Here is a 24,693-nt window from a genome sequence, read left to right on the forward strand (position 1 = left end):
AATGACTGTGTGAGTGAGTGACTGTGTGACTGAGTGACTGAGTGACTGTGTGAGTGACTGAGTGAGTGAGTGAGTGACTGTGTGAGTGAGTGACTGTGTGAGTGAGTGACTGTGTGACTGAGTGACTGTATTACTGAGTGACTGAGTGAGTGAGTGACTGTGTGACTGAGTGACTGAGTGAATGAGTGACTGAGTGAGTGACTGAGTGACTGAGTGAGTGAGTGACTGAGCGACTGTATTACTGAGTGACTGTGTGAGTGAGTGACTGTGTGAGTGAGTGACTGTGTGACTGAGTGACTGTGTGACTGAGTGACTGTATTACTGAGTGAGTGAGTGAGTGAGTGACTGTGTGACTGAGTGACTGAGTGACTGAGTGAGTGAGTGACTGAGTGAGTGACTGTGTGACTGAGTGACTGAGTGACTGAGTGAGTGAGTGAGTGACTGTGTGAGTGACTGAGTGACTGAGTGAGTGAGTGACTGAGTGACTGAGTGAGTGACTGAGTGACTGTGTGACTGAGTGACTGAGTGACTGAGTGAGTGAGTGACTGAGTGAGTGACTGTGTGAGTGACTGAGTGACTGAGTGAGTGAGTGACTGAGTGACTGAGTGAGTGACTGTGTGACTGAGTGACTGTGTGACTGAGTGACTGAGTGAGTGAGTGAGTGACTGTGTGACTGAGTGACTGAGTGAGTGAGTGACTGAGTGAGTGACTGAGTGACTGAGTGAGTGAGTGACTGAGTGACTGTATTACTGAGTGACTGTGTGACTGTGTGAGTGAGTGGCTGTGTGAGTGAGTGACTGTGTGAGTGAGTGACTGAGTGACTGAGTGACTGAGTGACTGAGTGAGTGAGTGACTGAGTAACTGTGTGACTGAGTGACTGTATTACTGAGTGACTGAGTGACTGAGTGACTGTATTACTGAGTGACTGAGTGAGTGACTGAGTGACTGACTGAGTGACTGACTGAGTGACTGAGTGACTGAGTGAGTGACTGAGTGACTGAGAGAGTGAGGGACTGAGTGACAGTATTACTGAGTGACTGTGTGAGTGAGTGACTGTGTGAGTGAGTGACTGTGTGACTGAGTGACTGAGTGACTGAGTGACTGTGTGAGTGAGTGACTGTGTGAGTGAGTGACTGTGTGAGTGAGTGAGTGACTGTATTACTGAGTGACTGAGTGAGTGAGTGAGTGACTGAGTGACTGTATTACTGAGTGACTGAGTGAGTGAGTGACTGTATTACTGAGTGACTGAGTGATGTAGTGACTGTATTACTGAGTGAGCGAGTGAGTGACTGTATTACTGAGTGACTGAGTGACTGAGTGACTGAGTGACTGTATTACTGAGTGACTGTGTGAGTGAATGACTGTGTGAGTGAGTGACTGTGTGACTGAGTGACGGAGTGACTGAGTGACTGAGTGAGTGACTGTGTGAGTGAGTGAGTGAGTGACTGAGTGACTGTATTACTGAGTGACTGTGTGAGTGAGTGACTGTGTGAGTGAGTGACTGTGTGACTGAGTGACTGTATTACTGAGTGACTGAGTGAGTGAGTGACTGTGTGACTGAGTGACTGAGTGAATGAGTGACTGATTGAGTGACTGAGTGACTGAGTGAATGAGTGACTGAGCGACTGTATTACTGAGTGACTGTGTGAGTGAGTGACTGTGTGAGTGAGTGACTGTGTGACTGAGTGACTGTGTGACTGAGTGACTGTATTACTGAGTGACTGAGTGAGTGAGTGACTGAGTGACTGAGTGACTGTATTACTGAGTGACTGTGTGAGTGAATGACTGTGTGAGTGAGTGACTGTGTGACTGAGTGACTGAGTGACTGAGTGACTGAGTGAGTGACTGTGTGAGTGAGTGAGTGACTGAGTGACTGTATTACTGAGTGACTGTGTGAGTGAGTGACTGTGTGAGTGAGTGACTGTGTGACTGAGTGACTGTATTACTGAGTGACTGAGTGAGTGAGTGACTGTGTGACTGAGTGACTGAGTGAATGAGTGACTGAGTGAGTGACTGAGTGACTGAGTGAGTGAGTGACTGAGCGACTGTATTACTGAGTGACTGTGTGAGTGAGTGACTGTGTGAGTGAGTGACTGTGTGAGTGAGTGACTGTGTGACTGAGTGACTGAGTGACTGAGTGACTGTGTGAGTGAGTGACTGTGTGAGTGAGTGACTGTGTGAGTGAGTGAGTGACTGTATTACTGAGTGACTGAGTGAGTGACTGAGTGACTGAGTGACTGAGTGACTGCATTACTGAGTGACTGAGTGAGTGAGTGACTGTATTACTGAGTGACTGAGTGATTGAGTGACTGTATTACTGAGTGAGCGAGTGAGTGACTGTATTACTGAGTGACTGAGTGACTGAGTGACTGTATTACTGAGTGACTGCGTGAGTGAGTGACTGTGTGACTGAGTGACTGAGTGACTGAGTGACTGTGTGAGTGACTGAGTGAGTGAGTGAGTGACTGTGTGAGTGAGTGACTGTGTGAGTGAGTGACTGTGTGACTGAGTGACTGTATTACTGAGTGACTGAGTGAATGAGTGACTGAGTGAGTGACTGAGTGACTGAGTGAGTGAGTGACTGAGCGACTGTATTACTGAGTGACTGTGTGAGTGAGTGACTGTGTGAGTGAGTGACTGTGTGACTGAGTGACTGTGTGACTGAGTGACTGTATTACTGAGTGACTGAGTGAGTGAGTGACTGTGTGACTGAGTGACTGAGTGACTGAGTGAGTGAGTGACTGAGTGAGTGACTGTGTGACTGAGTGACTGAGTGACTGAGTGAGTGAGTGAGTGAATGACTGTGTGAGTGACTGAGTGACTGAGTGAGTGAGTGACTGAGTGACTGAGTGAGTGACTGAGTGACTGTGTGACTGAGTGACTGAGTGACTGAGTGAGTGAGTGACTGAGTGAGTGACTGTGTGAGTGACTGAGTGACTGAGTGAGTGAGTGACTGAGTGACTGAGTGACTGACTGTGTGACTGAGTGACTGTGTGACTGAGTGACTGAGTGAGTGAGTGAGTGACTGTGTGACTGAGTGACTGAGTGAGTGAGTGACTGTGTGACTGAGTGACTGAGTGAGTGAGTGACTGAGTGACTGAGTGAGTGACTGTGTGACTGTGTGACTGAGTGACTGTGTGACTGAATGACTGTATTACTGAGTGACTGAGTGACTGAGTGAGTGACTGTGTGACTGAGTGACTGTGTGACTGAGTGACTGAGTGACTGAGTGAGTGAGTGACTGAGTGAGTGACTGTGTGAGTGACTGAGTGAGTGAGTGATTGAGTGACTGAGTGAGTGACTGTGTGACTGAGTGACTGTGTGACTGAGTGACTGTATTACTGAGTGACTGAGTGAGTGAGTGAGTGACTGTGTGACTGAGTGACTGAGTGAGTGAGTGACTGAGTGAGTGAGTGACTGAGTGAGTGACTGTGTGACTGAGTGACTGAGTGACTGAGTGAGTGAGTGACTGAGTGACTGAGTGAGTGACTGAGTCACTGAGTGAGTGAGTGACTGAGTGACTGTATTACTGAGTGACTGTGTGAGTTAGTGACTGTGTGAGTGAGTGACTGTGTGACTGAGTGACTGAGTGACTGACTGAGTGACTGAGTGACTGAGTGAGTGACTGAGTGACTGAGAGAGTGAGTGACTGAGTGACAGTATTACTGAGTGACTGTGTGAGTGAGTGACTGTGTGAGTGAGTGACTGTGTGACTGAGTGACTGAGTGACTGAGTGACTGTGTGAGTGAGTGACTGTGTGAGTGAGTGACTGTGTGAGTGAGTGAGTGACTGTATTACTGAGTGACTGAGTGAGTGAGTGAGTGACTGAGTGACTGTATTACTGAGTGACTGAGTGAGTGAGTGACTGTATTACTGAGTGACTGAGTGATTGAGTGACTGTATTACTGAGTGAGCGAGTGAGTGACTGTATTACTGAGTGACTGAGTGACTGAGTGACTGTATTACTGAGTGACTGTGTGAGTGAATGACTGTGTGAGTGAGTGACTGTGTGACTGAGTGACGGAGTGACTGAGTGACTGAGTGAGTGACTGTGTGAGTGAGTGAGTGAGTGAGTGACTGAGTGACTGTATTACTGAGTGACTGTGTGAGTGAGTGACTGTGTGAGTGAGTGACTGTGTGACTGAGTGACTGTATTACTGAGTGACTGAGTGAGTGAGTGACTGTGTGACTGAGTGACTGAGTGAATGAGTGACTGATTGAGTGACTGAGTGACTGAGTGAATGAGTGACTGAGCGACTGTATTACTGAGTGACTGTGTGAGTGAGTGACTGTGTGAGTGAGTGACTGTGTGACTGAGTGACTGTGTGACTGAGTGACTGTATTACTGAGTGACTGAGTGAGTGAGTGACTGAGTGACTGAGTGACTGTATTACTGAGTGACTGTGTGAGTGAATGACTGTGTGAGTTAGTGACTGTGTGACTGAGTGACTGAGTGACTGAGTGACTGAGTGAGTGACTGTGTGAGTGAGTGAGTGAGTGACTGAGTGACTGTATTACTGAGTGACTGTGTGAGTGAGTGACTGTGTGAGTGAGTGACTGTGTGACTGAGTGACTGTATTACTGAGTGACTGAGTGAGTGAGTGACTGTGTGACTGAGTGACTGAGTGAATGAGTGACTGAGTGAGTGACTGAGTGACTGAGTGACTGAGTGACTGAGCGACTGTATTACTGAGTGACTGTGTGAGTGAGTGACTGTGTGAGTGAGTGACTGTGTGAGTGAGTGACTGTGTGACTGAGTGACTGAGTGACTGAGTGACTGTGTGAGTGAGTGACTGTGTGAGTGAGTGACTGTGTGAGTGAGTGAGTGACTGTATTACTGAGTGACTGAGTGAGTGAGTGAGTGACTGAGTGACTGAGTGACTGAGTGACTGTATTACTGAGTGACTGAGTGAGTGAGTGACTGTATTACTGAGTGACTGAGTGATTGAGTGACTGTATTACTGAGTGAGCGAGTGAGTGACTGTATTACTGAGTGACTGAGTGACTGAGTGACTGAGTGACTGTATTACTGAGTGACTGTGTGAGTGAATGACTGTGTGAGTGAGTGACTGTGTGACTGAGTGACTGAGTGACTGTGTGAGTGACTGAGTGAGTGAGTGAGTGACTGTGTGAGTGAGTGACTGTGTGAGTGAGTGACTGTGTGACTGAGTGACTGTATTACTGAGTGACTGAGTGAGTGAGTGACTGTGTGACTGAGTGACTGAGTGAATGAGTGACTGAGTGAGTGACTGAGTGACTGAGTGAGTGAGTGACTGAGCGACTGTATTACTGAGTGACTGTGTGAGTGAGTGACTGTGTGAGTGAGTGACTGTGTGACTGAGTGACTGTGTGACTGAGTGACTGTATTACTGAGTGAGTGAGTGAGTGAGTGACTGTGTGACTGAGTGACTGAGTGACTGAGTGAGTGAGTGACTGAGTGAGTGACTGTGTGACTGAGTGACTGAGTGACTGAGTGAGTGAGTGAGTGACTGTGTGAGTGACTGAGTGACTGAGTGAGTGAGTGACTGAGTGACTGAGTGAGTGACTGAGTGACTGTGTGACTGAGTGACTGAGTGACTGAGTGAGTGAGTGACTGAGTGAGTGACTGTGTGAGTGACTGAGTGACTGAGTGAGTGAGTGACTGAGTGACTGAGTGAGTGACTGTGTGACTGAGTGACTGTGTGACTGAGTGACTGAGTGAGTGAGTGAGTGACTGTGTGACTGAGTGACTGAGTGAGTGAGTGACTGTGTGACTGAGTGACTGAGTGAGTGAGTGACTGAGTGACTGAGTGAGTGACTGTGTGACTGTGTGACTGAGTGACTGTGTGACTGAATGACTGTATTACTGAGTGACTGAGTGACTGAGTGAGTGACTGTGTGACTGAGTGACTGTGTGACTGAGTGACTGAGTGACTGAGTGAGTGAGTGACTGAGTGAGTGACTGTGTGAGTGACTGAGTGACTGAGTGAGTGAGTGATTGAGTGACTGAGTGAGTGACTGTGTGAGTGAGTGACTGTGTGACTGAGTGACTGTATTACTGAGTGACTGAGTGAATGAGTGACTGAGTGAGTGACTGAGTGACTGAGTGAGTGAGTGACTGAGCGACTGTATTACTGAGTGACTGTGTGAGTGAGTGACTGTGTGAGTGAGTGACTGTGTGACTGAGTGACTGTGTGACTGAGTGACTGTATTACTGAGTGACTGAGTGAGTGAGTGACTGTGTGACTGAGTGACTGAGTGACTGAGTGAGTGAGTGACTGAGTGAGTGACTGTGTGACTGAGTGACTGAGTGACTGAGTGAGTGAGTGAGTGAGTGACTGTGTGAGTGACTGAGTGACTGAGTGAGTGAGTGACTGAGTGACTGAGTGAGTGACTGAGTGACTGTGTGACTGAGTGACTGAGTGACTGAGTGAGTGAGTGACTGAGTGAGTGACTGTGTGAGTGACTGAGTGACTGAGTGAGTGAGTGACTGAGTGACTGAGTGACTGACTGTGTGACTGAGTGACTGTGTGACTGAGTGACTGAGTGAGTGAGTGAGTGACTGTGTGACTGAGTGACTGAGTGAGTGAGTGACTGTGTGACTGAGTGACTGAGTGAGTGAGTGACTGAGTGACTGAGTGAGTGACTGTGTGACTGTGTGACTGAGTGACTGTGTGACTGAATGACTGTATTACTGAGTGACTGAGTGACTGAGTGAGTGACTGTGTGACTGAGTGACTGTGTGACTGAGTGACTGAGTGACTGAGTGAGTGAGTGACTGAGTGAGTGACTGTGTGAGTGACTGAGTGAGTGAGTGATTGAGTGACTGAGTGAGTGACTGTGTGACTGAGTGACTGTGTGACTGAGTGACTGTATTACTGAGTGACTGAGTGAGTGAGTGAGTGACTGTGTGACTGAGTGACTGAGTGAGTGAGTGACTGAGTGAGTGAGTGACTGAGTGAGTGACTGTGTGACTGAGTGACTGAGTGACTGAGTGAGTGAGTGACTGAGTGACTGAGTGAGTGACTGAGTCACTGAGTGAGTGAGTGACTGAGTGACTGTATTACTGAGTGACTGTGTGAGTTAGTGACTGTGTGAGTGAGTGACTGTGTGACTGAGTGACTGAGTGACTGACTGAGTGACTGAGTGACTGAGTGAGTGACTGAGTGACTGAGAGAGTGAGTGACTGAGTGACAGTATTACTGAGTGACTGTGTGAGTGAGTGACTGTGTGAGTGAGTGACTGTGTGACTGAGTGACTGAGTGACTGAGTGACTGTGTGAGTGAGTGACTGTGTGAGTGAGTGACTGTGTGAGTGAGTGAGTGACTGTATTACTGAGTGACTGAGTGAGTGAGTGAGTGACTGAGTGACTGTATTACTGAGTGACTGAGTGAGTGAGTGACTGTATTACTGAGTGACTGAGTGATTGAGTGACTGTATTACTGAGTGAGCGAGTGAGTGACTGTATTACTGAGTGACTGAGTGACTGAGTGACTGTATTACTGAGTGACTGTGTGAGTGAATGACTGTGTGAGTGAGTGACTGTGTGACTGAGTGACGGAGTGACTGAGTGACTGAGTGAGTGACTGTGTGAGTGAGTGAGTGAGTGAGTGACTGAGTGACTGTATTACTGAGTGACTGTGTGAGTGAGTGACTGTGTGAGTGAGTGACTGTGTGACTGAGTGACTGTATTACTGAGTGACTGAGTGAGTGAGTGACTGTGTGACTGAGTGACTGAGTGAATGAGTGACTGATTGAGTGACTGAGTGACTGAGTGAATGAGTGACTGAGCGACTGTATTACTGAGTGACTGTGTGAGTGAGTGACTGTGTGAGTGAGTGACTGTGTGACTGAGTGACTGTGTGACTGAGTGACTGTATTACTGAGTGACTGAGTGAGTGAGTGACTGAGTGACTGAGTGACTGTATTACTGAGTGACTGTGTGAGTGAATGACTGTGTGAGTTAGTGACTGTGTGACTGAGTGACTGAGTGACTGAGTGACTGAGTGAGTGACTGTGTGAGTGAGTGAGTGAGTGACTGAGTGACTGTATTACTGAGTGACTGTGTGAGTGAGTGACTGTGTGAGTGAGTGACTGTGTGACTGAGTGACTGTATTACTGAGTGACTGAGTGAGTGAGTGACTGTGTGACTGAGTGACTGAGTGAATGAGTGACTGAGTGAGTGACTGAGTGACTGAGTGACTGAGTGACTGAGCGACTGTATTACTGAGTGACTGTGTGAGTGAGTGACTGTGTGAGTGAGTGACTGTGTGAGTGAGTGACTGTGTGACTGAGTGACTGAGTGACTGAGTGACTGTGTGAGTGAGTGACTGTGTGAGTGAGTGACTGTGTGAGTGAGTGAGTGACTGTATTACTGAGTGACTGAGTGAGTGAGTGAGTGACTGAGTGACTGAGTGACTGAGTGACTGTATTACTGAGTGACTGAGTGAGTGAGTGACTGTATTACTGAGTGACTGAGTGATTGAGTGACTGTATTACTGAGTGAGCGAGTGAGTGACTGTATTACTGAGTGACTGAGTGACTGAGTGACTGAGTGACTGTATTACTGAGTGACTGTGTGAGTGAATGACTGTGTGAGTGAGTGACTGTGTGACTGAGTGACTGAGTGACTGTGTGAGTGACTGAGTGAGTGAGTGAGTGACTGTGTGAGTGAGTGACTGTGTGAGTGAGTGACTGTGTGACTGAGTGACTGTATTACTGAGTGACTGAGTGAGTGAGTGACTGTGTGACTGAGTGACTGAGTGAATGAGTGACTGAGTGAGTGACTGAGTGACTGAGTGAGTGAGTGACTGAGCGACTGTATTACTGAGTGACTGTGTGAGTGAGTGACTGTGTGAGTGAGTGACTGTGTGACTGAGTGACTGTGTGACTGAGTGACTGTATTACTGAGTGAGTGAGTGAGTGAGTGACTGTGTGACTGAGTGACTGAGTGACTGAGTGAGTGAGTGACTGAGTGAGTGACTGTGTGACTGAGTGACTGAGTGACTGAGTGAGTGAGTGAGTGACTGTGTGAGTGACTGAGTGACTGAGTGAGTGAGTGACTGAGTGACTGAGTGAGTGACTGAGTGACTGTGTGACTGAGTGACTGAGTGACTGAGTGAGTGAGTGACTGAGTGAGTGACTGTGTGAGTGACTGAGTGACTGAGTGAGTGAGTGACTGAGTGACTGAGTGAGTGACTGTGTGACTGAGTGACTGTGTGACTGAGTGACTGAGTGAGTGAGTGAGTGACTGTGTGACTGAGTGACTGAGTGAGTGAGTGACTGTGTGACTGAGTGACTGAGTGAGTGAGTGACTGAGTGACTGAGTGAGTGACTGTGTGACTGAGTGACTGTGTGACTGAATGACTGTATTACTGAGTGACTGAGTGACTGAGTGAGTGACTGTGTGACTGAGTGACTGTGTGACTGAGTGACTGAGTGACTGAGTGAGTGAGTGACTGAGTGAGTGACTGTGTGAGTGACTGAGTGACTGAGTGAGTGAGTGATTGAGTGACTGAGTGAGTGACTGTGTGACTGAGTGACTGTGTGACTGAGTGACTGTATTACTGAGTGACTGAGTGAGTGAGTGAGTGACTGTGTGACTGAGTGACTGAGTGAGTGAGTGACTGAGTGAGTGAGTGACTGAGTGAGTGACTGTGTGACTGAGTGACTGAGTGACTGAGTGAGTGAGTGAGTGAGTGACTGTGTGAGTGACTGAGTGACTGAGTGAGTGAGTGACTGAGTGAGTGACTGAGTGACTGAGTGAGTGAGTGACTGAGTGACTGAGTGAGTGACTGAGTCACTGAGTGAGTGAGTGACTGAGTGACTGTATTACTGAGTGACTGTGTGAGTTAGTGACTGTGTGAGTGAGTGACTGTGTGACTGAGTGACTGAGTGACTGAGTGAGTGAGTGACTGAGTGAGTGACTGTGTGAGTGACTGAGTGACTGAGTGAGTGAGTGACTGAGTGAGTGACTGAGTGACTGAGTGAGTGACTGTGTGACTGAGTGACTGTGTGACTGAGTGACTGTATTACAGGGTGACTGAGTGAGTGAGTGAGTGACTGTGTGACTGAGTGACTGAGTGAGTGAGAGACTGAGTGAGTGAGTGACTGAGTGAGTGACTGTGTGACTGAATGACTGAGTGACTGAGTGACTGAGTGAGTGAGTGACTGAGTGAGTTACTGTGTGAGTGACTGAGTGATTGAGTGAGTGAGTGACTGAGTGAGTGACTGAGTGAGTGACTGAGTGACTGAGTGAGTGACTGAGTCACTGAGTGAGTGAGTGACTGAGTGACTGTATTACTGAGTGACTGTGTGAGTGAGTGACTGTGTGAGTGAGTGACTGTGTGACTGAGTGACTGAGTGACTGAGTGAGTGACTGTGTGAGTGACTGAGTGACTGAGTGACTGAGTGCGTGAGTGAGTGACTGAGTGAGTGAGTGAGTGACTGAGTGAGTGACTGAGTGACTGTGTGAGTGACTGAGTGACTGAGTGACTGAGTGAGTGACTGTGTGAGTGACTGATTGACTGAGTGACTGAGTGAGTGAGTGAGTGACTGAGTGAGTGAGTGACTGAGTGACTGTATTACTGAGTGACTGTGTGAGTGAGTGACTGTGTGAGTGAGTGACTGTGTGACTGAGTGACTGTATTACTGAGTGACTGAGTGAGTGAGTGACTGTGTGACTGAGTGACTGAGTGACTGAGTGAGTGACTGAGTGACTGAGTGAGTGAGTGAGTGAGTGACTGAGTGACTGTGTGAGTGAGTGACTGTGTGAGTGAGTGACTGTGTGACTGAGTGACTGAGTGAGTGACTGAGTCACTGAGTGAGTGAGTGACTGAGTGACTGAGTGAGTGACTGAGTCACTGAGTGAGTGAGTGACTGAGTGACTGTATTACTGAGTGACTGTGTGAGTGAGTGACTGTGTGAGTGAGTGACTGTGTGACTGAGTGACTGTATTACTGAGTGACTGAGTGAGTGAGTGAGTGACTGTGTGACTGTGTGAGTGAGTGACTGTGTGAGTGAGTGACTGTGTGACTGAGTGACTGAGTGACTGTATTACTGAGTGAGTGAGTGAGTGACTGTGTGACTGAGTGACTGTATTACTGAGTGACTGAGTGAGTGAGTGAGTGACTGAGTGACTGTGTGAGTGAGTGACTGTGTGAGTGAGTGACTGTGTGACTGAGTGACTGAGTGACTGTATTACTGAGTGAGTGAGTGAGTGACTGTGTGACTGAGTGACTGTATTACTGAGTGACTGAGTGAGTGAGTGACTGAGTGAGTGTGAGTGACTGTGTGACTGAGTGACTGAGTGAGTGAGTGACTGAGTGAGTGAGTGACTGAGTGAGTGACTGTGTGACTGAGTGACTGAGTGACTGAGTGACTGAGTGAGTGAGTGACTGAGTGAGTGAGTGACTGTGTGAGTGACTGAGTGACTGAGTGAGTGAGTGACTGAGTGAGTGACTGAGTGACTGAGTGAGTGAGTGACTGAGTGACTGAGTGAGTGACTGAGTCACTGAGTGAGTGAGTGACTGAGTGACTGTATTACTGAGTGACTGTGTGAGTGAGTGACTGTGTGAGTGAGTGACTGTGTGACTGAGTGACTGAGTGACTGAGTGAGTGAGTGACTGAGTGAGTGACTGTGTGAGTGACTGAGTGACTGAGTGAGTGAGTGACTGAGTGACTGAGTGAGTGACTGTGTGACTGAGTGACTGTGTGACTGAGTGACTGAGTGAGTGAGTGAGTGACTGTGTGACTGAGTGACTGAGTGAGTGAGTGACTGAGTGAGTGAGTGACTGAGTGAGTGACTGAGTGACTGAGTGACTGAGTGAGTGAGTGACTGAGTGAGTGAGTGACTGTGTGAGTGACTGAGTGACTGAGTGAGTGAGTGACTGAGTGAGTGACAGAGTGAGTGAGTGACTGAGTGACTGAGTGAGTGACTGAGTCACTGAGTGAGTGAGTGACTGAGTGACTGTATTACTGAGTGACTGTGTGAGTGAGTGACTGTGTGAGTGAGTGACTGTGTGACTGAGTGACTGAGTGACTGAGTGAGTGACTGAGTGAGTGACTGTGTGAGTGACTGAGTGACTGAGTGACTGAGTGAGTGAGTGAGTGACTGAGTGAGTGAGTGACTGAGTGACTGTATTACTGAGTGACTGTGTGAGTGAGTGACTGTGTGAGTGAGTGACTGTGTGAGTGAGTGACTGTGTGACTGAGTGCCTGTATTACTGAGTGACTGAGTGAGTGAGTGACTGTTTGACTGAGTGACTGAGAGACTGAGTGAGTGACTGAGTGACTGAGTGAGTGAGTGACTGAGTGACTGTGTGAGTGAGTGACTGAGTGAGTGAGTGACTGAGTGACTGTATTACTGAGTGACTGTGTGAGTGAGTGACTGTGTGAGTGAGTGACTGTGTGACTGAGTGACTGTATTACTGAGTGACTGAGTGAGTGAGTGACTGTGTGACTGAGTGACTGAGTGACTGAGTGAGTGACTGAGTGACTGAGTGAGTGAGTGACTGAGTGACTGTGTGAGTGAGTGACTGTGTGAGTGAGTGACTGTGTGACTGAGTAACTGAGTGAGTGACTGAGTCACTGAGTGAGTGAGTGAGTGACTGAGTGACTGAGTGAGTGACTGAGTCACTGAGTGAGTGAGTGACTGAGTGACTGTATTACTGAGTGACTGTGTGAGTGAGTGACTGTGTGAGTGAGTGACTGTGTGACTGAGTGACTGTATTACTGAGTGACTGAGTGAGTGAGTGACTGTGTGACTGAGTGACTGAGTGAATGACTGAGTGACTGAGTGAGTGAGTGACTGAGTGACTGTGTGAGTGAGTGACTGTGTGAGTGAGTGACTGTGTGACTGAGTGACTGTATTACTGAGTGAGTGAGTGACTGTGTGAGTGACTGAGTGACTGAGTGAGTGAGTGACTGAGTGAGTGACTGAGTGACTGAGTGAGTGAGTGACTGAGTGACTGAGTGAGTGACTGAGTCACTGAGTGAGTGAGTGACTGAGTGACTGTATTACTGAGTGACTGTGTGAGTGAGTGACTGTGTGAGTGAGTGACTGTGTGACTGAGTGACTGAGTGACTGAGTGAGTGAGTGACTGAGTGAGTGACTGTGTGAGTGACTGAGTGACTGAGTGAGTGAGTGACTGAGTGACTGAGTGAGTGACTGTGTGACTGAGTGACTGTGTGACTGAGTGACTGAGTGAGTGAGTGAGTGACTGTGTGACTGAGTGACTGAGTGAGTGAGTGACTGAGTGAGTGAGTGACTGAGTGAGTGACTGAGTGAGTGAGTGACTGTGTGAGTGACTGAGTGAGTGAGTGACTGAGTGAGTGAGTGACTGTGTGAGTGACTGAGTGACTGAGTGAGTGAGTGACTGAGTGAGTGACTGAGTGAGTGAGTGACTGAGTGACTGAGTGAGTGACTGAGTCACTGAGTGAGTGAGTGACTGAGTGACTGTATTACTGAGTGACTGTGTGAGTGAGTGACTGTGTGAGTGAGTGACTGTGTGACTGAGTGACTGAGTGACTGAGTGAGTGACTGAGTGAGTGACTGTGTGAGTGACTGAGTGACTGAGTGACTGAGTGAGTGAGTGAGTGACTGAGTGAGTGAGTGACTGAGTGACTGTATTACTGAGTGACTGTGTGAGTGAGTGACTGTGTGAGTGAGTGACTGTGTGAGTGAGTGACTGTGTGACTGAGTGCCTGTATTACTGAGTGACTGAGTGAGTGAGTGACTGTGTGACTGAGTGACTGAGTGAGTGACTGAGTGACTGAGTGAGTGAGTGACTGAGTGACTGTGTGAGTGAGTGACTGAGTGAGTGAGTGACTGTGTGAGTGAGTGACTGTGTGACTGAGTGACTGTATTACTGAGTGACTGAGTGAGTGAGTGACTGTGTGACTGAGTGACTGAGTGACTGAGTGAGTGACTGAGTGACTGAGTGAGTGAGTGACTGAGTGACTGTGTGAGTGAGTGACTGTGTGAGTGAGTGACTGTGTGACTGAGTGACTGAGTGAGTGACTGAGTCACTGAGTGAGTGAGTGAGTGACTGAGTGACTGAGTGAGTGACTGAGTCACTGAGTGAGTGAGTGACTGAGTGACTGTATTACTGAGTGACTGTGTGAGTGAGTGACTGTGTGAGTGAGTGACTGTGTGACTGAGTGACTGTATTACTGAGTGACTGAGTGAGTGAGTGAGTGACTGTGTGACTGAGTGACTGAGTGAATGACTGAGTGACTGAGTGAGTGAGTGACTGAGTGACTGTGTGAGTGAGTGACTGTGTGAGTGAGTGACTGTGTGACTGAGTGACTGTATTACTGAGTGAGTGAGTGACTGTGTGACTGAGTGACTGAGTGAGTGAGTGACTGTGTGAGTGAGTGACTGTGTGACTGAGTGACTGTATTACTGAGTGACTGAGTGAGTGAGTGACTGAGTGAGTGACTGAGTGACTGAGTGAGTGAGTGACTGAGTGACTGAGTGAGTGACTGAGTGAGTTAGTGACTGAGTGACTGTATTACTGAGTGACTGTGTGAGTGAGTGACTGTGTGACTGAGTGACTGTATTAATGAGTGACTGAGTGAGTGAGTGACTGTGTGACTGAGTGACTGTATTACTGAGTGACTGTGTGAGTGAGTGACTGTGTGACTGAGTGACTGTATTACTGAGTGACTGAGTGAGTGACTGTGTGACTGAGTGACTGAGTGACTGTGTGAGTGAGTGACTGTGTGACTGAGTGACTGTATTACTGAGTGAGTGACTGAGTGAGTGAGTGACTGAGTGAGTGAGTGAGTGACTGTGTGACTGAGTGACTGAGTGAGTGAGTGACTGTGTGAGTGAGTGACTGTATTACTGAGTGACTGAGTGAGTGAGTGACTGTGTGAGTGAGTGACTGTGTGACTGAATGACTGTATTACTGAGTGACTGAGTGACTGTGTGACTGAGTGACTGTATTACTGAGTGACTGAGTGACTGAGTGAGTGAGTCACTGTGTGAGTGAGTGACTGTGTGACTGAGTGACTGTATTACTGAGTGACTGAGTGACTGAGTGAGTGACTGTGTGAGTGAGTGACTGTGTGACTGAGTGACTGTATTACTGAGTGACTGTGTGAGTGAGTGACTGTGTGACTGAGTGACTGAGTGACTGTATTACTGAGTGAGTGACTGAGTGAGTGAGTGACTGAGTGAGTGAGTGAGTGACTGTGTGACTGAGTGACTGTATTAATGAGTGACTGTGTGAGTGAGTGACTGTGTGACTGAGTGACTGAGTGACTGTATTACTGAGTGAGTGACTGAGTGAGTGAGTGACTGAGTGAGTGAGTGAGTGACTGTGTGACTGAGTGACTGTATTACTAAGTGACTGTGTGAGTGAGTGACTGTATTACTGAGTGACTGAGTGCAAACAGAAAAGACGGCAAAATATTGCAGAAAAAAGCAAAAGAAAAAAGTGACTCAAGTTTCAATTTATTGGCAACAGCATTCCAGACCCTGGGGGCATCAACAGCAAATTCCCTTCCTCCAGTATTTGAACGTCAATAGGGAATGTTAAGCTGGTAAATGAGTGTAGACCTTAGGTCAAATTTGTTCTTTGAAACAGAGATGAGATCCAGCAGGTAATCTGCAGATTTTTTTGCAAGTACATCATGAATCAATAAGATCTGGTGCACAATCCGTCGAACATTCAGAGATGTTAAGTTTGACCCAATGTAGAGATCACAGTGGTGAGTCCTATATGGGCAGTTCAATGCACATCTTGAGGCCCGAGTGAATCATTGAGTGAAGCTTCTTCAGTACAGTACTTGGGGCTGATTTATACACGATGTCACAGTAATCAAGTAGAGGCAGTACGGTAGCTTTGATCAATTCCAAACGGAACATAGGGGGGAAGCAGTGCTTGTGTCGATACTGCCCCACAGACTCAACACTACACCATAAACTCAACACTGCCCCATAGACTCAACACTGCCCCATAGACTCAACACTGCCCCATAGACTCAACACTGCCCACAGACTCAACACTGCCCCATAGACTCAACACTGCCCCATAGACTCAACACTGCCCACAGACTCAACACTGCCCCATAGACTCAACACTGCCCACAGACTCAACACTGCCCCATAGACTCAACACTGCCCCATAGACTCAACACTGCCCCATAGACTCAACACTGCCCCATAGACTCAACACTGCCCCATAGACTCAGCACTGCCCCATAGACTCAACACTGCCCCATAGACTCAACACTGCCCACAGACTCAACACTGCCCCATAGACTCAACACTGCCCACAGACTCAACACTGCCCCATAGACTCAACACTGCCCACAGACTCAACACTGCCCCATAGACTCAACACTGCCCACAGACTCAACACTGCCCATAGACTCAACACTGCCCACAGACTCAACACTGCCCATAGACTAACACTGCCCATAGACTCAACACTACCCCATCGACTCAACACTGCCCACAGACTCAACACTGCCCCATAGACTCAACACTGCCCACAGACTCAACACTGCCCCATAGACTCAACACTGCCCACAGACTCAACACTGCCCATAGACTCAACACTGCCCACAGACTCAACACTGCCCATAGACTAACACTGCCCATAGACTCAACACTGCCCCATAGACTCAACACTGCCCCATAGACTCAACACTGCCCATAGACTAACACTGCACCATAGACTAAACACTGCCCATAGACTAACACTGCACCATAGACTCAACACTGCCCATAGACTCAACACTGCCCATAGACTCAACACTGCCCATAGACTCAACACTGCCCCATAGACCCAACACTGCCCATAGACTCAACACTGCCCATAGACTCAACACTGCCCATAGACTCAACACTGCCCATAGACTCAACACTGCCCATAGACTCAACACTGCACCATAGACTCAACACTGCCCATAGACTCAACACTGCACCATAGACTCAACACTGCCCATAGACTCAACACTGCCCATAGACTCAACACTGCCCATAGACTCAACACTGCCCATAGACTAACACTGCACCATAGACTAAACACTGCCCATAGACTAACACTGCACCATAGACTCAACACTGCCCATAGACTCAACACTGCCCATAGACTCAACACTGCCCATAGACTCAACACTGCCCCATAGACCCAACACTGCCCATAGACTCAACACTGCCCATAGACTCAACACTGCCCATAGACTCAACACTGCACCATAGACTCAACACTGCCCATAGACTCAACACTGCCCATAGACTCAACACTGCCCATAGACTCAACACTGCCCATAGACTCAACACTGCCCATAGACTCAACACTGCCCATAGACTCAACACTGCCCATAGACTCAACACTGCCCATAGACTCAACACTGCCCATAGACTCAACACTGCACCATAGACTCAACACTGCCCATAGACTCAACACTGCACCATAGACTCAACACTGCCCATAGACTCAACACTGCACCATAGACTCAACACTGCCCATAGACTCAACACTGCCCCATAGACTCAACACTGCCCCTATTTACCAATCGCGTTTCTCATTTCCACGGCGGCTTCCGTCCGTGCGCCTGAATCAACGCGGATGATACCAAGTGGCTTGGTTGAGGAGGGGAGTTTGTGATGGTTCAGCTCATTAACAAAACCAACAATTACGTTACTTTCAGCGCAATAAAACCAAAAACTATCAACAATTACCATTTAAATCTATTAGCAACGACCATCGATTAGTTGGCAACATCGCCGCCGGCTTGATTGCATCGATAGTTTAACGGTATCTGTTTTTTATTTTAATGTTATTGATTAAACCCCCCCCCGTAAGTTTTGTGGGCTAATGGTTTGATCCGGGCCTGGCATATTTCCCTCGGCTAGGTGAGATTCGAGGCAGTGGTGCTGATTTTGATCAATCGATTTAAATGATCAATAACTCAGAGGGTTATTGGTTGTCCTGAGTATTGATTATATATATATCTGGCAGGCATCGGGCAGACATGAGTAACATTTACATTCAAGAGCCTCCCACGAATGGAAAGGTCAGTACCGTGTGGTTACATCATAAACATCACTATCATCACTATTACCATCACAATCATCATCATCACTATCATCACTATCAACATCATCACCATCATTACTATCATCACTATTACCATCACTACCATCACCATCATCACCACTATCATCATCACCATCATCACCATCATCACTATCACTACCATCATCACCATCATCATCACTTCCCCACCATCATCATCACCATCATCATCACTATCATCAACATCATCACTATCATTACTATCATCATCACTATTATCACTACCATCATCACCAACATCATCACTACCATCACTACAATCATCACTATCATCATCACCATCATCACTACCATCATCACCATCATAACTATTACCATCACTATCACTACCACCATCATCACCACCATCACCATCATCACTATCATCACCATCATCACTATCATCATCACTACCATCATCACCACTATCATCATCACCATCATCACTACCATCACCAACATCATCACTACCATCACCAACATCATCACTACCATCACCAACATCATCATCATCATCACCATCATCACCAACATCATCATCACCATCATCACCAACATCATCACCAACATCATCACCAAGATCATCACCACCATCATCACCATCACTACCATCACTACCATCATCATCATCAACATCACTACCATCATCACCATCACTATCATCATCAACATCACTATCATCACTAACATCGTCACCATCGTCACTACCATCATCATCATCAACCCCATCATCATCACCATCATCACTATTACCATCATCACCATCACTACTATCATCACCACCCCCACCCCCATCATCATCTTCACTACCACCATCATCTCTATGAGTGTGGGTCTCTGTGGGTCTCTATGAGTATGGGTCTCTATAGGTCTATGTGGGTCTCTATAGGTCTTTGTGGGTCTCTGTGTGTCTCTGTATTTCTGTGGGTCTCTGTGTGTCTCTGTGTGTCTCTGTGGGTCTCTATGTGTCTCTGTGGGTCTCTGTGTGTCTCTGTGGGTCTCTGTGTGTCTCTGTGGGTCTCTATGTGTGTCTGTGAGTCTCTGTGTGTCTCTGTGGGTCTCTGTGTGTGTCTGTGGGTCTCTATGACTCTCTGTGTGTCTCTGTGAGTCTCTATGACTCTGTGTGTCTCTGTGCGTATCTGTGAGTCTCTGTGTGTCTCTATGACTCTCTGTGTGTCTCCCTGTGTGTCTCTGTGAGTCTCTGTGTGTCTCTGTGACTCTCTGTGTGTCTCTGTGAGTTTCTGTGTGTCTCTGTGTATCTGTGTGGGTCTCTGTGAGTCTCTGTGTGTCTCTGTGAGTCTCTCTGTGTCTCTCTATGACTCTATGTGTGTCTCTGTGAGTCTCTGTGAGTGTCTGTGTGTCTCTGTGTCTCTGTGAGACTCTCTGTGTGTCTCTGTGAGTCTCTGTGAGTGTATGTGAGTCTCTGTGAGTGTATGTGAGTCTCTGTGTGTCTGTGTGTCTCTGTGAGTCTCTATGTGTCTCTGTGTCTGTGTGAGTCTATCTGTGTGTCTCTGTGTGTCTCTGTGTGTCTCTGTGTGTCTCTGTGAGTCTCCGTGAGTCTCTGTGTGCCTCTGTGAGTCTCTGTGTCTCTGTGTCTCTGTGAGTCTCTGTGTGTCTCTGTGGGTCTCTGTGAGTCTCTATGTGTCTCTGTGTCTGTGTGAGTCTCTCTGTGTGTCTCTATGTGTCTCTGTGTCTCTATGTCTCTCTGTGTGTCTCTGTGAGTGTTTGCAGCGTCGCTATCGCAGTGTTCACCGTCTTAGTAGTTGATCAGAATGACGATTTCGATTTGGTTACTGGAGTGAATCAGAAAATCTGCTAAGCTCTTTGGCGTCGTGTGGACGAGACAGATTCTGTTGAAGACCTCGGCCGGAGATCTCGAGGTGGAGCTGTGGAGTAAGGAGGCACCGCTGGCTTGCCGAAACTTCACCCAGCTATGTCTGGAGGGTGAGTTAGTTAGTCACTCAGTCAGTCAGTCACTCACTTAGTCACTTAGTCAGTTACTCAGTCAGTCAGTCACTCACTCAGTTACCCAGTCAGTCACTCACTCACTCAGTCACTCACTTACTCAGTCACTCACTCACTCAGTCAGTCAGTCACCCAGTCAGTCAGTCACCCAGTCACTCACTCAGTCACTCACTCACTCAGTCAGTCAGTCACCCAGTCAGTCAGTCACCCAGTCACTCACTCAGTCACTCACTCACTCAGTCACTCACTCAGTCACTCACTCAGTCAGTCACTCAGTCAGTCAGTCAGTCACCCAGTCAGTCAGTCACCCAGTCACTCACTCAGTCACTCAGTCACTCACTCACTCACTCTGCTGGCTTGCCGAAACTTCACCCAGCTGTGCCTGGAGGGTGAGTCAGTTAGTCAGTCAGTCAGTCACTTAGTCACTTAGTCAGTCAGTCACTCAGTCACTCACTCACTCAGTCACTCAGTCACTCACTCACTCACTCAGTTAGTCAGTCAGTCACTCACTCAGTCAGTCACTCACTCAGTTACTCAGTCACTCAGTCACTCAGTCACTCACCCAGTCAGTCACTCAGTCAGTCACTCACTCGCTCACTCACTCAGTTACTCAGTCACTCACTCAGTCACTCACTCACCCAGTCAGTCACTCAGTCAGTCACTCACTCACTCAGTTACTCAGTCACTCACTCAGTCACTCACTCACTCACTCTGCTGGCTTGCCGAAACTTCACCCAGCTGTGCCTGGAGGGTGAGTCAGTTAGTCAGTCAGTCAGTCAGTCACTCACTCAGTCACTCACTCACTCAGTCAGTCAGTCACCCAGTCAGTCAGTCACCCAGTCACTCACTCAGTCACTCACTCACTCAGTCACTCACTCAGTCACTCACTCAGTCAGTCAGTCAGTCACTCAGTCAGTCAGTCACCCAGTCAGTCAGTCACCCAGTCACTCACTCAGTCACTCAGTCACTCACTCACTCTGCTGGCTTGCCGAAACTTCACCCAGCTGTGCCTGGAGGGTGAGTCAGTTAGTCAGTCAGTCAGTCACTTAGTCACTTAGTCAGTCAGTCACTCAGTCACTCACCCAGTCAGTCACTCAGTCAGTCACTCACTCGCTCACTCACTCACTCAGTTACTCAGTCACTCACTCAGTCACTCACTCACCCAGTCAGTCACTCAGTCAGTCACTCACTCACTCAGTTACTCAGTCACTCACCGAGTCACTCACTCCGCTGGCTTGCCGAAACTTCACCCAGCTATGTCTGGAGGGTGAGTTAGTTAGTCACTCAGTCAGTCAGTCACTCACTTAGTCACTTAGTCAGTTACTCAGTCAGTCAGTCACTCACTCAGTTACCCAGTCAGTCACTCACTCACTCAGTCACTCACTTACTCAGTCACTCACTCACTCAGTCAGTCAGTCACCCAGTCAGTCAGTCAGTCACCCAGTCACTCACTCAGTCACCCAGTCACTCACTCAGTCACTCACTCACTCAGTCAGTCAGTCACCCAGTCAGTCAGTCACCCAGTCACTCACTCAGTCACTCACTCACTCAGTCACTCACTCAGTCACTCAGTCAGTCAGTCACTCAGTCAGTCAGTCAGTCAGTCACCCAGTCAGTCAGTCACCCAGTCACTCACTCAGTCACTCAGTCACTCACTCACTCACTCTGCTGGCTTGCCGAAACTTCACCCAGCTGTGCCTGGAGGGTGAGTCAGTTAGTCAGTCAGTCAGTCACTCACTCAGTCACTTAGTCACTTAGTCAGTCAGTCACTCAGTCACTCACTCACTCAGTCACTCAGTCACTCACTCACTCACTCAGTTAGTCAGTCAGTCACTCACTCAGTCAGTCACTCACTCAGTTACTCAGTCACTCACTCAGTCACTCAGTCAGTCACTCACCCAGTCAGTCACTCAGTCAGTCACTCACTCGCTCACTCACTCACTCAGTTACTCAGTCACTCACTCAGTCACTCACTCACCCAGTCAGTCACTCAGTCAGTCACTCACTCACTCAGTTACTCAGTCACTCACCGAGTCACTCACTCCGCTGGCTTGCCGAAACTTCACCCAGCTGTCCCTGGAGGGTGAGTCAGTTAGTCAGTCAGTCACCCAGTCAGTCAGTCAGTCAGTCACTCAGTCACTTAGTCAGTCAGTCACTCACTCACTCAGTCACTCACTTACTCAGTCACTCACTCACTCAGTCAGTCAGTCACCCAGTCAGTCAGTCAGTCACCCAGTCACTCACTCAGTCACTCACTCACTCAGTCAGTCAGTCACCCAGTCAGTCAGTCAGTCACCCAGTCACTCACTCAGTCACTCACTCACCCACTCAGTCACTCACTCACCCACTCAGTCACTCACTCATTCACTCAATCACTCGCTCACTCAGTCACTCACTCACTCAGTCACTCACTGTGTCTCTGTGTGAGTCTCTGTGTGTGTCTCTGTGTGTGTCTCTGTGTCTCTGTGTGTGTCTCTGTGTGTCTCTGTGTGTGTCTCTGTGTCTCTGTGTGTGTCTCTGTGTGTGTCTCTGTGTGTGTCTCTGTGTGTCTCTCTCTGTGTCTCTGTGTGTGTCTCTGTGTGTCTCTCTCTGTGTGTGTCTCTGTGTGTCTCTCTAGGCTACTACAATGGGTCTCCGTTCCACCGCGTGGTTCCGGGGTTCGTTGTCCAGGGAGGAGACCCCACGGGGACCGGTGACGGCGGAGACAGCGTCTACGGACAACCCTTCAGAGTGAGACACACACAGAGACACAGAGACACACACAGAGACACACACAGAGAGAGACACAGAGACACACACAGAGACACACACAGAGACACACACAGAGACACACAGAGACACACACAGAGACACACACAGAGACACACAGAGACACACACAGAGACACACACAGAGACACACACAGATACACACACAGATACACACACAGAGACACACACAGAGACACACAGAGACACACACAGAGACACACAGAGACACACAGAGACACACAGAGACACACACAGTGACACACACAGAGACACACAGAGACACACAGAGACACACAGAGACACACAGAGACACACACAGTGACACACACAGAGACACACAGAGACACACAGAGACACACACACGGCTGTAGTAGCAGCGATAGTAGTGGTCGCTATGGTTACCGTGCTCACCGTGGTTACCGTGGCGATGGTCGTCAGGACGAGTACCACCAGCGTCTGCGCTTCACGAGGAGGGGCCTGGTCGCCATGGCGACGAGTCGCCCCGGCGACAACGGGAGCCAGTTCTTCATCACGCTGGACCGCGCTGACGAGCTCAACGGGAAGCACTCCATCTTCGGAAAGGTGTTGCCACGGCAACCGGCATGCCCACCGTTGTCATGACGACCATCATGCCGACTATCATGCCCACCGTCGTCATGACGACCATCATGCCGACTATCATGCCCACCGTCGTCATGACGACCGCCGTCGTACAAACTGTCATCATAGTAACCACCATCATCGTCATAGCAACAACCATCACCGTCGATGGGTTTAACGGGAACACTCCATCTTCGGAAAGGTGTCGCCACGGCAACCGGCATGCCCACCGTCGTCATGACGACCATCATACCGACCGACGCCACCATCATCATAGCAACAACCACCACCATCGTCATAGCAACCAACATCACCATCGTCATAGCAACAACCACCACCATCGTCATAGCAACAACCACCACCATCGTCATAGCAACAACCACCACCATCGTCATAGCGACAACCATCACCATCGTCATAGCAACAACCACCACCATCGTCATAGCAACCAACATCACCATCGTCATAGCAACAACCACCACCATCGTCATAGCAACCAACATCACCATCGTCATAGCAACAACCACCACCATCGTCATAGCAACAACCACCACCATCGTCATAGCAACCAACATCACCATCGTCATAGCAACAACCACCATCGTCATAGCAACAACCACCACCATCGTAATAGCAACAACCACCATCGTCATAGCAACAACCACCATCGTCATAGCAACAACCACCATCATCGTCATAGCAACAACCACCATCGTCATAGCAACAACCACCATCGTCATAGCAACAACCACCACCATCGTCATAGCAACAACCACCATCATCATCATCGTCATAGCAACAACCACCACCATCGTCATAGCAACAACCACCATCATCGTCATAGCAACAACCACCATCATCGTCAGAGCAACAACCACCACCATCATCATCGTCATAGCAACAACCACCGCCATCGTCATAGCAACAACCACCACCGTCATCATAGCAACCAACATCACCATCATCATAGCAACAACAACCACCACGTTGATATGAGTGTGTACCCCTCTGTGATTGGCTGACGCAGGTGGTGGGTGACACGCCGTGTCCCCCTCTGTGATTGGTTGACGCAGGTGGGTGGGTGACACGCCGTGTCCCCCTCTGTGATTGGTTGACGCAGGTGGTGGGTGACACGCCGTGTCCCCCTCTGTGATTGGCTGACGCAGGTGGTGGGTGACACGCCGTGTCCCCCTCTGTGATTGGTTGACGCAGGTGGTGGGTGACACGCCGTGTCCCTCTCTGTGATTGGCTGACGCAGGTGGTGGGTGACACGCCGTGTCCCCCTCTGTGATTGGTTGACGCAGGTGGTGGGTGACACGCCGTGT

The 24,693-nt window shown here is 48.6% G+C and overlaps 1 protein-coding gene across 2 annotated transcripts in view; it reads left to right on the plus strand.

Moving 5' to 3' along the window:
* Nucleotides 1–17,811: 17,811 nt before the first annotated feature.
* LOC144953962 (spliceosome-associated protein CWC27 homolog) overlaps nt 17,812–24,693 on the plus strand; it is a 36,477-nt gene continuing 29,595 nt past the window's right edge. For both annotated transcript variants that reach the window (XM_078884557.1, XM_078884558.1), the window contains exons 1-4: nt 17,812–18,012; nt 19,901–19,997; nt 22,636–22,748; nt 23,207–23,350. In XM_078884557.1, coding sequence (XP_078740683.1) covers nt 17,971–18,012; nt 19,901–19,997; nt 22,636–22,748; nt 23,207–23,350 — 396 coding nt within the window. In that variant the 5' untranslated portion in view covers nt 17,812–17,970. The remainder of the gene's footprint in view (nt 18,013–19,900; nt 19,998–22,635; nt 22,749–23,206; nt 23,351–24,693) is intronic.

This window comes from Lampetra fluviatilis, unplaced genomic scaffold, assembly GCF_964198595.1.
Source record: "Lampetra fluviatilis unplaced genomic scaffold, kcLamFluv1.1 SCAFFOLD_277, whole genome shotgun sequence".
Classification (NCBI taxonomy): domain Eukaryota; kingdom Metazoa; phylum Chordata; class Hyperoartia; order Petromyzontiformes; family Petromyzontidae; genus Lampetra; species Lampetra fluviatilis.